This window comes from Prionailurus viverrinus, chromosome F2 (assembly GCF_022837055.1).
Source record: "Prionailurus viverrinus isolate Anna chromosome F2, UM_Priviv_1.0, whole genome shotgun sequence".
Classification (NCBI taxonomy): Eukaryota; Metazoa; Chordata; class Mammalia; order Carnivora; family Felidae; genus Prionailurus; species Prionailurus viverrinus.
The window spans coordinates 82813336-82823913 of record NC_062578.1 but is presented as its reverse complement, the minus strand read 5'-3'; the positions used below and the strand labels follow the sequence as shown (position 1 = coordinate 82823913).

Genomic DNA, 10578 nt, shown 5'->3' with positions numbered 1-10578 from the left:
ATTACCAGGAGAAAGAGGGACACTTCATCATGATACAAGTGTCAACCTGTCAAACAGATAATATAATCTTGAGAATGTATGAACCTAATAATACATTCTCAAATACATTAAAGTAAAACCTGACAGAACTGAAAGAAGAAATAATCAAGTCAGTTGGGAGATTGTACACTCCTTTTTCAATAATTAGTAGAGCAAGCAAGCAGAAAATAAAGATATAGTAGACCTGAACAATATTACTGTCCAACTTGATCTAGTTGGCATTTATAGAACAATCTACCAACAACAACAGAATACACACTGTTTTCCATTGTGTATGAAATAGTCACCAAGATACACCATATTCTAAGTACCATAAAACAAAGGTCAACAAATTTAAAAGAATTGAAATAACACAAAGATGTTCTCTGATCCCACAGAATTAGAAATAGATAACAGAAATATATTTGGACAATCCACCCAAAAATTTGCAGGTTAAACAACACATCTAAAGAAACAGTGGGTCGGGGCGCCTGGGTGGCTCAGTCGGTTGAGTGTCCGACTTCAGCTCAGGTCACGATCTCGTGGTCTGTGAGTTCGAGCCCCGCGTCGGGCTCTGGGCTGATGGCTCAGAGCCTGGAGCCTGTTTCCGATTCTGTGTCTCCCTCTCTCTCTGCCCCTCCCCCGTTCATGCTCTCTCTCTGTCTCAAAAATAAATAAATGTTAAAATAAATAAATAAAATAAATAATAAATAAATAAATAAATAAAATAAATGTTTAAATAAATAAATAAATAAATAAATAAAACAAACAAACAAACAGTGGATCAAAGAAGAAATCACAAGGGAAGTTAGAAACTATTTTGAGCTGGAAGATAATGAGAACGTGAAGTGAGAATGTGCTGGGTGCAGCTAAAGCTGCACTTAGAGGGGAATTAATAGTTGTAAATGCTCATGTTAGAAAAGACAAAAATTTTAGTTTCCACCTTAAAAGGCTAGAAAAAGACAACAAAATTAAACCCCAAATAGGTAGAAAGAATGAAGTAATGATAAGAGTAAGAATCATTGAAATGCAGTGTATAAGCATGAGAAAAAAACCAATACAATTAAAAGCTGATTCTTTAGGTAAATTGAATACAACCTAAGGAGACTCATTAGAGCTAAGAAAGAAATTACCAATGTCAGGAATGAAAGACAGTACATTCCTACAAATTCTTCAAACGTTAGGAAGATAACAAGAGTTTATTAGGAACAACCTCACATCAGTTGATTTGATAACTTAGCTGAAATGGCAAATCTACTGAACAAGTGGGAGCATTCCCCAGATATACTCAAGAACAAACATAAATACAGATGGAAAAGCTATAAGCCCACCAGGACTGAGGGGAGAGGAGAAGGCACAGGGATGGGCACGGAGGGAGGGCTGACAGCTAGTTGCCCAGCCTGCAGGAAATTAGACCCGGTCCCACTGATGAAGAGCCCAAGGCCCGGAGAGGGCAGCAGGATCCTTCATGAGCTGGGTTAGCGGGAGCCTCTTCCCAGTCCTGTGCACCTGCTGAGGGCGGCTGGCATCAGAGCACCAAAGATATGTGACAACTGACAGGCCGGTCGCTCTTTTCCTCGCCTTCCCCCACGAACCCCAAGCTAGAGGCGTTCCTGACCCCCCTGCCATTTGGCCACTGAGAGTGTAGTCACTAAGCAAAATCAGGCCGACATCAGGGAGCTTCAGCATAAAGAATTCTGCTGAGTGAACTTCATTACATGTAATTATTAAGACAGTTTTTCAATGGGCATTTGATTCATCCATTAGTTGGTATCTTTTAAAGCTGCTGTTAGGTGTATTCTCAGGGGGCCGCATGTCTGCAAAGCCCCACGGTGCCTTGTCCAAACATTACCCCTGCGGATGTAAATTTGGGCAAAAGAGTTTACTTTCTCATCGATTGTTAGCCGACAACCAATTTTGTTGCACGCGGTCGTAACCCTCGGCTTCGTTTGGAGTGCATCATCAACTGGAGTGTTTATTAGGAATTAGCTAAAAAGTGGACTGTGTAGTTCGTTTTTAGCTGACACGTGGGAGAATCACGGCAGCTTGGGGAGGCCTTGTCCAGAAGGCCCAGAGCCAGCAGGGAGCGGGCGTGTGGCAGGTCAAAGTCCCCAGGGTGAAAGGATGTGGCAGGAACTTCCTGCTTCATCCATTGCCGGCCTCCTTGTAGCTCAGGAGACCAAACTCACTCGGTCCCCACCTCCCAGGCCGCGTCCTCTCATAGTCCGTGTGCGTGCGCCCCACCCCCACCCCTCAGGGTCAAAGTCTGAGACATAGCACAGCTGTGTCCACACCTGCGTCATAGCTGTAGCCACTGTCCCATGCACAGCCTCTCCCACGCTGCTGGAATGGGCCTGGTACAGTCCTCCAGCACCTGGGTCTCCAAAGCCATCCTGTCCTCTCTCCTGGTCCTGGCACGGGCTATGGACTCAGGTACTCCAGGTCACTCCAGGAAGCCACGTTGAGGGTGTAGATGTGGTTGTCTCTGAGATCACGAGTCCGACTCGGGAATGAGGGTCCCGGAGGAGGTGTGCCTTTGGCTGGGCTCCTCCTCAGAGCTGTCTCTCAGGGGCATCTCTGAGCCAGCCTGCAGACGTGGGTGTGGGCATCGCCACTGGGGCCTGCGGCGGGGGGGCTCTGGAGACCGGGCATCCTTCTGTCTGTCATCCTTTTCCCCACAAACAGAGGTAATGGGCATTCCTGGGGAGGGGGGACATGCCAGCTGACCTAGGCCACACCCCAAGCCCCAGCCTACCTGGCTTGACCCCCTCAGTGTGTGTGGGGGGGAGGGGGCCAAGCCCACAGGCCCTCCCTGGGTCCCAGAGAGGCCTTTCAAAGCTCATTAGCCTGCCCCGAAGCTGTGACCCCGCTGACCTTGAGCAGGCCAGACCCAAGGCTCACCACAGCAGCAGCACCACAAGCCCCACCCGGCCTTCCTGTGCTCCCTGCACCCACCAGCGACTCCTGCGGGCCCGGACCTGTCTTGGCTCCTGTGAAGCTGTGGCAGGCCGGCCAGGGCCCTCACGGCACCTGCACCGTGCGTCGGGGAGGGCAGAGCGCTTCCTCCAGGGGCAGCCGTGGCTGTGGGAGCCGATGCACCTCGTGGCCCGGATCTGGGCTTTCCACCTGGGGCTGACTGTGAGGCTGGTGTGGGTCTGGCACCGGTTCCAAGGTACCTGGGGTGAAGGGGAGGCCACTTGAGGAAGAAGGGTCTCTGCCTAGCCTAAAGCCCAGCCTAAAGCCTAAAGCCAATTCCCGGGGCTGGGGGTGGAGGGGCAGGCCCGCAGGTGGTACCCAAATTAGGACACAGGCGAGGGGACAGATTTGGTCCCCCCCAGGGCCCAGAGAACAGCCAGGCCTGGGCTCCCCAGGGCTTGACCCCAGCCAGAGGACACACTGGGTAGATAGGCTCTCCTGCTGGACTTTGCTCCTGCCCACCATCCCCTTTGTCGTGGTGATCGCCATCAGCGTCCCCCCCCCACCCCCCACCCCGCCCCGTGCTTCTGGTCAAGAGAGGAGGCGCTGCTGGGGTGGGGCTGGAGCATCCCTACCACCGGGCTCCCCAGCGTCCCCTCCTCTGACCACTGTTCAGTATCTGGCTGTCCTGAGTGTCAGCCTCCCACCCACAGCTGAGCTTCCAGAACCGGTTTTGGTGTCGCCTGAAACCACCCATTCTACAGGTCCAGCTGGCATTGGCAGGTAGAAGAGTCGTGGGCACCAGGCACGTGCCGGCCTCAGGCTGCTGTGGGGTGGGTCCAGTGACGTGGCTGGCTCTGCCCCTTGCACCAGGACACAGGGCAGGGGTGGGGGGAAGCCTTGGCAAGAGGCGGTAATACGGCGGGAAGAGGCCACCAATGCCTAAGTCACAGCCCTTGTGACTCCAGGGGTCCTGGGACAAAAAAAATCACCTCGTGCCTCAGTTTCTCCATCTGTGAAACAGGGGCGGAGGCTGCTGGCAGCGCTCACCCCCGGGGGTCAAGCACAGCCCAACCCCACCGGCTACTCCTGAGGAAGGGGGCTCACCCCAAGTCTCAGAAGCTGAGTAGGGAGGGCGTCCAAGGCAGAAGCCACAGCAAGACGGGGGCAGGAGAGTGGGCCCTTGAGAAGCTCGCCTGCGGGTGGGGGGTGTGGCCGCGTGTGCGGTGGGTACTGAGTACCCTGCCGAGTCGTGTGAGCTTCAACCCAAGAAACTGCCTTGGGGGTCCGCGGCAAGCCCCCAGCAGAGAGCTGGGGCAGGGGTAGCCTGGGCGGAAGCTGAGCAGACAGCTAGCTCACCCCCCTCTCTCCCAGTGTCTTTCCAGCTCGGTGTTCTCCCAAGAGGTGAGTGACCCCTCGCCCCACACCCTCCTCAGCCTGAGTCTGAGGGAGACACAGTCTTGGCCCCACCACCCTATTCACGGAGGGAGGGGGGGAAGAACCCCAAGGAGCGGGGAGAAATATCATGGGTAAAGCCTGACTTTGACTCTGAGCCCTCGGAGGTTAGCTGTCTCTGTGCGCGGCGCTGGGACCCGGTGGACGCCAGAGGCACCCCTGCGCCAACACGGGAAAGGCCCCTGGTTGGGGGTGCATCTCGGCCTGCCTCCAGGCCAGGCACTGTGCCTGGAACCATCCATGCGCCCCGAGGCCTGCGGCGCGGAGCAAGCGCGAGGCAGCAGAGGAAACGGGGTCCTCGCTTTCCGCTAATCGGCGCGGGTGGGCGCCGAAGCCCAGCGCCCGGCGGCCGAGACTCCCGCGGGGACGGAAGTGGGGGAGCCGCGGGGGAGGGGCCGGCGCGGGGGAGGGGCGGGGCCGGAGCCGATCCGGGGTTGGGCGTGGCTTGAGGGCGGGGAGAGCGGGACGCGGGCTGCGGGCGAGGCCCGGGCTGCGCCCAGAATGGGGGTGATCCGGCTGCACGCGGGCGGGGGCGGCCACCCCCGCGGCTCTCCAGACTATTCCGTGGACATTGCAGAATTGGGAAGAAGCGAGTCTCGAGGAACGCGGAGGCAGAAGAGAACAAAACGCTCGGCGGACCTGTCCTGGGAGGAGGCATTTGTCAGCCGTAAAGCGGGGACAAATCCGCGGGAAGTCCGGGGGCTGGGACGACTTAAAATCCTCTGCTTATGGAGTCCCTCGCCTCGCACCAGAAATTAAAAGACCGAGGCCAACCACACACACACACACACACACACACACACACACGCCCGGGAGGGGCTGGGGCGGGGAGCATGCCTCCGCTCCTCGCGGCCTGTGTAGCAATCTGGCAAATGGGCGCGGTGGCCCCGGCGCGGCCTCGAGGGTGGCCAGGGAGAGGAGCGCAGGCGTCTGCCCCGGGAGCAGAGGCCCTGGTTGGAAGCGCCAGGTCCTGGAGATAGAACAGACATCCTCACTGGCTCCGTGGAGCCCCCACTGCAGGGTCCCGGGTGCTTTTCCCCCTGATTCTCCTTGGTCTTTTCTTATGTTCCTGTAAAGTTAGGTACCAATTTCCTATTAAAAACACCGTATCTGGGGCGCTTGGGTGGCTCAGTTGGTTGGGTGTCCGACTTTGCCCCAGGTCATGATCTCGCGGTCAGTGAGTTCGAGCCCCACGTTGGGCTCTGTGCTGACAGCTCAGAGCCTGGAGCCTGTTTCAGATTCTGTGTCTTCCTCTCTCTCTGACCCTCCCCCATTCATGCTCTGTCGCTCTCTGTCTCAAAAATAAATAAACATTAAAAAAATCTTTTAAAAAAACACCGTGTCATTTAAGGCTGACCTTCAGATGCTGTGTGAGGAGGTTATGAATCAACATTTCTACCAAATGTTAACGTTAAATGGAGATTCTGCATTGTCTTGAGTGTACGTCATCTTATTTTTATTTATAAAACGTTTTTTTTTAACTAGGAAGAAAATGCCTCTTTGTGCCCCTAACTTTCAGGGGCTGTGCCACATGTTCCACGCAGGTGTAGCTAACTAGAGCAAGTCCAGAGGTGAGTGAGTTACCACCTAAGATGGTTCTTCACACACGCCCTCCTAGAAATGTGGGTTTCCTTAAACCGTGCTCCTCACGGGCTCGCAAGTCAACTGTTCTCCAGTCTGTCCATATTGCAGCAAATGTGGACCGACCTGGACGGAAACAACGATATGATGCCAGGACCAAAACAGGTGTAGATTTAAGGTGCAGGTCAAAGGCGGGAGGCACGCACCTCTTCCCCAGACGTCTAACAGAGCGAGGCTGGGCCTGCGGTTGCAGGCGCTGTTGGCACCGTTCACACACCCAGCCAAGACTGAATTCACGACGGGTTTACCGTGTTGTTTACACAGCCAACAGCAAAAAAAGCAACAGCCATCCCGGCCAGCTAGGCAGGGAAGCGGAGCAAGAGCAGGTGGGTGGGAGCGGCGCCTGCTGTTAAGCGTCAGACTTCGGCTCAGGTCACGAGCTCCCAGTTCATGAGTTCAAGCCCCGTGTCAGGCTCTGTGCTGACAGCTCAGAGCCTGGAGCCTGCCTTGGAGTCTGTGTCTCCTTCTCTCTCTGCCCCTCCCGTGCTCACGCTCTCTCTCTCTCTCAAAAGTAAGTAAACATTAAAATAAATAAATTAAAAAGAGTGAGTGGGATGAGTTGAACAGGTGCACACGTGTGGGCTTAGGAACCCCACAGAGGAAATCCCAGGAAGAAATACAGTGGACAACGGATGACACCCGAATGGACACGATCTTCCCGGTAACCCTAACTCCCACCGAGGCCCCCAGGAAGAGGGAAAAGAATCACGAAGTGCTTCGAAGAAAACTAGGATCTCCAGAGAAATGATAAGCTGTGGAAATTTCACACGGGGTGGGGGGTGGGGGGCTTGCCCAGGCCTGGAGGTCGGAAACTTGTGGCGCCATTTCCCCATATGGGGGCGCCGGCGGTGAGGGTCCCCTGGGCGAAGGGCCCAAGTCTCCCGGCACGCCAACAGTGGGGACTACTTGAGCTGCTGCTAGGTCGGATTCGGAAGCAAGTCCTGCGTCCTCCTCCGGAACCCGAAATCCTGCCCATCTGAGACCGGACCTCTGCAGGGCGCGCACACGGGCTTGTCACGCACCGACTTCGGGCGAGGGAGTGGCGGGCAGTGGGGGTGGGGAGAAGCCGGAAGGGGAAGCCGGGCCGTTGCCCAAGCGACGGGGTGGGAGTGGGGGAGGGCGACTAAGTTCTGTCTCCACGGAGACCGTGCAGGATGAACGCCAAAGTTACCGAAGGTGGGCACACCCCGACGGACCGACGGCCACGGCCGGGAAAAGGCCCAAGAGTAAAGGTTGGAGACGATGCCCGGACCCCCATGCCCCTGACTCTGTCTCCCCCGATCTCATGTCCCTGAGACGCGTCCCTCCCCGCTAGAATTTTCGGGCGGGCGGAGAGGGGGTGGGAGGGAAGGGCTAAGCTGGAGCAGCGGCCTGGGGGCCGTGCTCTCACGCGTGCCCGTGCCCGTGCCCCAGGCCCCAGCCCATGGCTCCCAAGAAGAAGCTCGGGACCAGCGCGGGGCGCCGGCCGGGCGCGGCGGGAGACGGGGCCGAGCCGCCGTTGTCGGAGCGCGCGCAGTACCTGCAGCGCGAGTACACGCTGCTCTCGGAGCAGCTGGACGCCTGCGAAGCGCGCGTGGACCAGGTGCTGCAGGAGAACGCCTTCCTGGACCGCGAGGCGCTGCGCTTGCGCGAGGAGAATCGGCTCTACGCCAGCTACATGAGCGCGCGCGCGCAGCGCTGCGCCCACGCCGTCGTCCGGCTGGAAGAGCAGAACCGCGTGGACCTGACCCAGATCCACGGGCAGCGGGCCGAGCTGGAGGCGCTCTACCGCGGGCGCGAGAACGGAGTGCGCGCGCAGCTGCTGGAGATGGAGGCGCGCGCGGCGCGGATGGCGCGGCAGGTGCAGGAGCTGCAGCCCTACAAGGCCAGTGCGCGCGCGCCCGCGGACGTGCCCGGCGGGAGGGGTGGGGGCGCGCGGCGCCCGGGCGCTGACCCGCGCCCCCGCCGCAGGAGCTGCAGCTGGAGCAGTTGGCCCGGATCCGGGCGCTGGAGCGCGAGCTGCTGCACATGCGCGTGGATCACACGCAGCTGCTTCACCGTGTGAAAAGGCGCTTCCTGGAGGACAAGGCGGCCTTCGAGCGCGAGGCGCGCCAGCGCGTGCAGTCCTTGGGGCGGCGCGCGGAGCGAGAGGCGGCGCGCGCGCTCGTCGCGCACACGCAGGCCATCAAGGCTGACAACGCGCGCCTGCGGCAGGAGCTGCTGCGGCTGCTTCGCTGGGCCCAGCTGCTGCATGACACGCGGCGCCAGCTGCTGGAGCAGCGTGAACAGCTGCGGCGCGAGCACGAGGACACTTGGGACCTGGCGCGTGTGCATGGCTGGCTGCGCCGGGGCCCAGGGGGCCCGCCGCTCTGGCGGCCGCCGCCGCCGCCGCCGCCGCCAGCGCGGCCCGCCTCGCATCAGGGGTCCTTGGCCGCCTCCACAGCCCCATCGCGCGGGGCCTCCCAGACCCCGACATGGCTCCCGCGGGTGGGCTCCAGGGCCCCATCACAGGCCCCTTCGAGGGAGGGTTCAGGGGCTTCATTCCAGGCCCCGTTGCGCGCGGGCTCCCACTTCCTGGCCTCGACCCCGTCCCACCCCGGCTCTCGGGTCGCGTCCTCGACCCCATCCCGCCCGGGCTCCCGGGTCCCATCCTCGGTCCCGTCGCGCCCAGGCTCCCGGGTCTCTTCGCGGGCCTCGTTATACGGGGCCTCAGAGAATACCGCCCCCTCTGCCAAGTCTGTCCCGGGGCCAGGCTCTTCCCGTCCCCCAGACGCAGGAGACCGTGGACACTGACGCTGCAGGGGAAGCCGCCCCAGGGGGAGCCGGAATCTGCTGGGGGCCGTGGAGGGCGCGCGGTGCTCAGGTGTTTGGTGAATGCAATGTTAATAAAGGTGTGACCCGCTCACCGGGCTCTGGCACGGCCTGCTTTCCCGCTGCAGCGTTTCCGGCGGCACAGGGGCCGCTCGTTCCGGCTTCCAAGCCCCAGAGTAGCCTGATGCGCCCCTCGCCCTGTATGTCAGCGGGGATTCGGCATCCCTCTAGTCCGCAGCTGACCGCAGCTGCTCCGCAAGGACAGAGAAGTCGGCCGCACCAGTACCCTCCCACCAGGGCTGACGGAGACGGAGGTCGCCGGTGCGGACAAAAGGTGTAAGAGCAGGAAAGGAGTCGCACCAGCCAGGAGGGCCAGCGTGGGGTGCGCTGTGGTCAGGAGGGCCCGCCTGCGAGGGGGAGGGGTGTCTCCAGTGCCACCGGGACCATAGGGGGTTTATGTTGAACCTGTTGGAGGTTTGGGGGTAATTTTTAATTTGAACGTGATTTCCAACTTGGAGAAAAGCTGCAGAGCAGAGAACTCCCGGGTCACCATTACTCACCAGCAGTCTGCTTCCAGTCCCTGCAGCTGAGTTTGCATTTTCCCCTAAACCACTTGACATCAGGCCCAAGATGCCGTGTCCCTTCACTTTTAAGTCCTTTCGTGTTCCTGAGCACAAGGTGTTCTGCTACCCCGGAACAATGATCCAAACCCGGAAACTTAGTACAGAGAAAACAGTATTAGCTGAGCCACAGACCCCACTGAAATGGTGTCAGTTGTCCCCACGGTGTCCTTTGCAGCCACCCCCTCTGCCAGGGCCACACACCGCATTTAGTTGTCAGTCTCAACGTGCAGGGGCTGGTTATTAAGACGTCCCACAGTTGTGGTTTGTATTCATCCACAGCCATGTTTGGGGGGGGGGGGGGTTGTCCAGCAGCTCTTGGGAGAGCCCAAGCCCTGCACACCCTCAGTACTGGCCCAAGGGCTAGGGGCTTCATCCTGAGCACCGAGGGAAGGTTCTTGAAATTTCTGGGTCTTTGGTTGCACATTGGTGCCCAGTGTTGGAGAGGCCCAAACAGGAGGTGGCCGTGGCTAGGGTGGCTGGTGCACTTCTGGCAGGAGGGTGCAGACACGGTGGGGCCTTTGGGGCACTGCAGAGCAGTCCCCCCACGGTGGCCCACGGACCACGGGTCCAAACAGCAGCCCCTGATTGCCTTGTTAACCTTAAAAATTAAAAGGCCAGGTATTTTACCAGCAGAAATAGGTTTGTTCGGGAATAGGAGAGAATTGCAATCCAACACAAGCAGGGGAGGGCTAGACCACAGGTGCGGCCTCAGAACAAAGGAGCTGAACACTCTTTTATAGAGGAAAGGGGGAGCTGGGCGGTGCTGTCGTAAACAAAAAGTCCTTTGGAGTAAACGGAGCTGAAAGCGTAGTGGCTGCGCTTTGGCTGAGCCCCCGGCAGGGCGGCCCCTGGCGGGCTGGGAAGTAGTGACCGGCCAGGTCCCACTTGGGTCTGCAATTGACAAGATGGTGGGGCAGCGGGAGCTCCCCCTGCTGGCCTCCCGGCTCCATTCGGCTCCGTTCGAAACGAGGTTTCCCTTTGTGAATTTTCACAGCCCGCATGGGAGGGGCCCTAGGGATGGAGAGGGCGGGTAGAAGCAGGCTGGACCTGGGCCCGGTGGAGGCAGGAGTTCAGATCACAGGTTTTTTTTTTTTTTTTTAATTTTTTTTTTCAACGTTTATTTATTTGTGGGACA

General features: G+C 58.5%; 2 protein-coding genes across 4 annotated transcripts; one reads left to right on the top strand and one right to left on the bottom strand.

Moving 5' to 3' along the window:
• Positions 1-1174: 1174 nt before the first annotated feature.
• LOC125156366 (translation initiation factor IF-2-like) lies at positions 1175-7636 on the bottom strand. 2 transcript variants are annotated; one of them, XR_007148558.1, is made up of 3 exons: positions 7550-7636; positions 2974-3194; positions 1175-2718 (listed from the first exon to the last, which is right to left on the bottom strand). XR_007148558.1 is itself a non-coding variant. In XM_047842340.1 (3 exons), the coding sequence occupies exons 1-3, from the start codon at positions 4625-4627 to the stop codon at positions 2510-2512; spliced, it is 582 nt and encodes a 193-aa protein (XP_047698296.1). In that variant the 5' UTR covers positions 4628-4907; the 3' UTR covers positions 1175-2509. The 2 variants fall into 2 exon arrangements, 1 of the variants encoding a protein (XP_047698296.1); XM_047842340.1 differs by lacking the exon at positions 7550-7636 and adding an exon at positions 4476-4907.
• On the top strand, positions 7159-8921 carry CCDC166 (coiled-coil domain containing 166). Of its 2 annotated transcripts, XM_047842338.1 has the most exons (3): positions 7159-7262; positions 7444-7894; positions 7981-8921. In XM_047842338.1, the coding sequence occupies exons 2-3, from the start codon at positions 7454-7456 to the stop codon at positions 8800-8802; spliced, it is 1263 nt and encodes a 420-aa protein (XP_047698294.1). In that variant the 5' UTR covers positions 7159-7262; positions 7444-7453; the 3' UTR covers positions 8803-8921. The 2 variants fall into 2 exon arrangements, with proteins under 2 accessions (XP_047698294.1, XP_047698295.1); XM_047842339.1 differs by lacking the exon at positions 7159-7262 and having other exon boundaries at positions 7401-7894.
• The last annotated feature ends 1657 nt before the right edge of the window (positions 8922-10578 follow it).

Coding starts and splice junctions, on each gene's coding strand:
- CCDC166 (XM_047842338.1), top strand. CDS start 7,454: ATGGCTCCCAAGAAGAAGCTCGGGACCAGCGCGGGGCGCCGGCCGGGC. Junction 7,895..7,980: donor AGGAGCTGCAGCCCTACAAG/GCCAGTGCGCGC, acceptor CCCCCGCCGCAG/GAGCTGCAGCTGGAGCAGTT.
- LOC125156366 (XM_047842340.1), bottom strand. CDS start 4,627: ATGGTTCCAGGCACAGTGCCTGGCCTGGAGGCAGGCCGAGATGCACCC. Junction 3,195..4,475: donor TCCGAGGGCTCAGAGTCAAA/GTCAGGCTTTAC, acceptor CCTTCACCCCAG/GTACCTTGGAACCGGTGCCA. Junction 2,719..2,973: donor CGGGCCCGCAGGAGTCGCTG/GTGGGTGCAGGG, acceptor CCCCCTCCCCAG/GAATGCCCATTACCTCTGTT.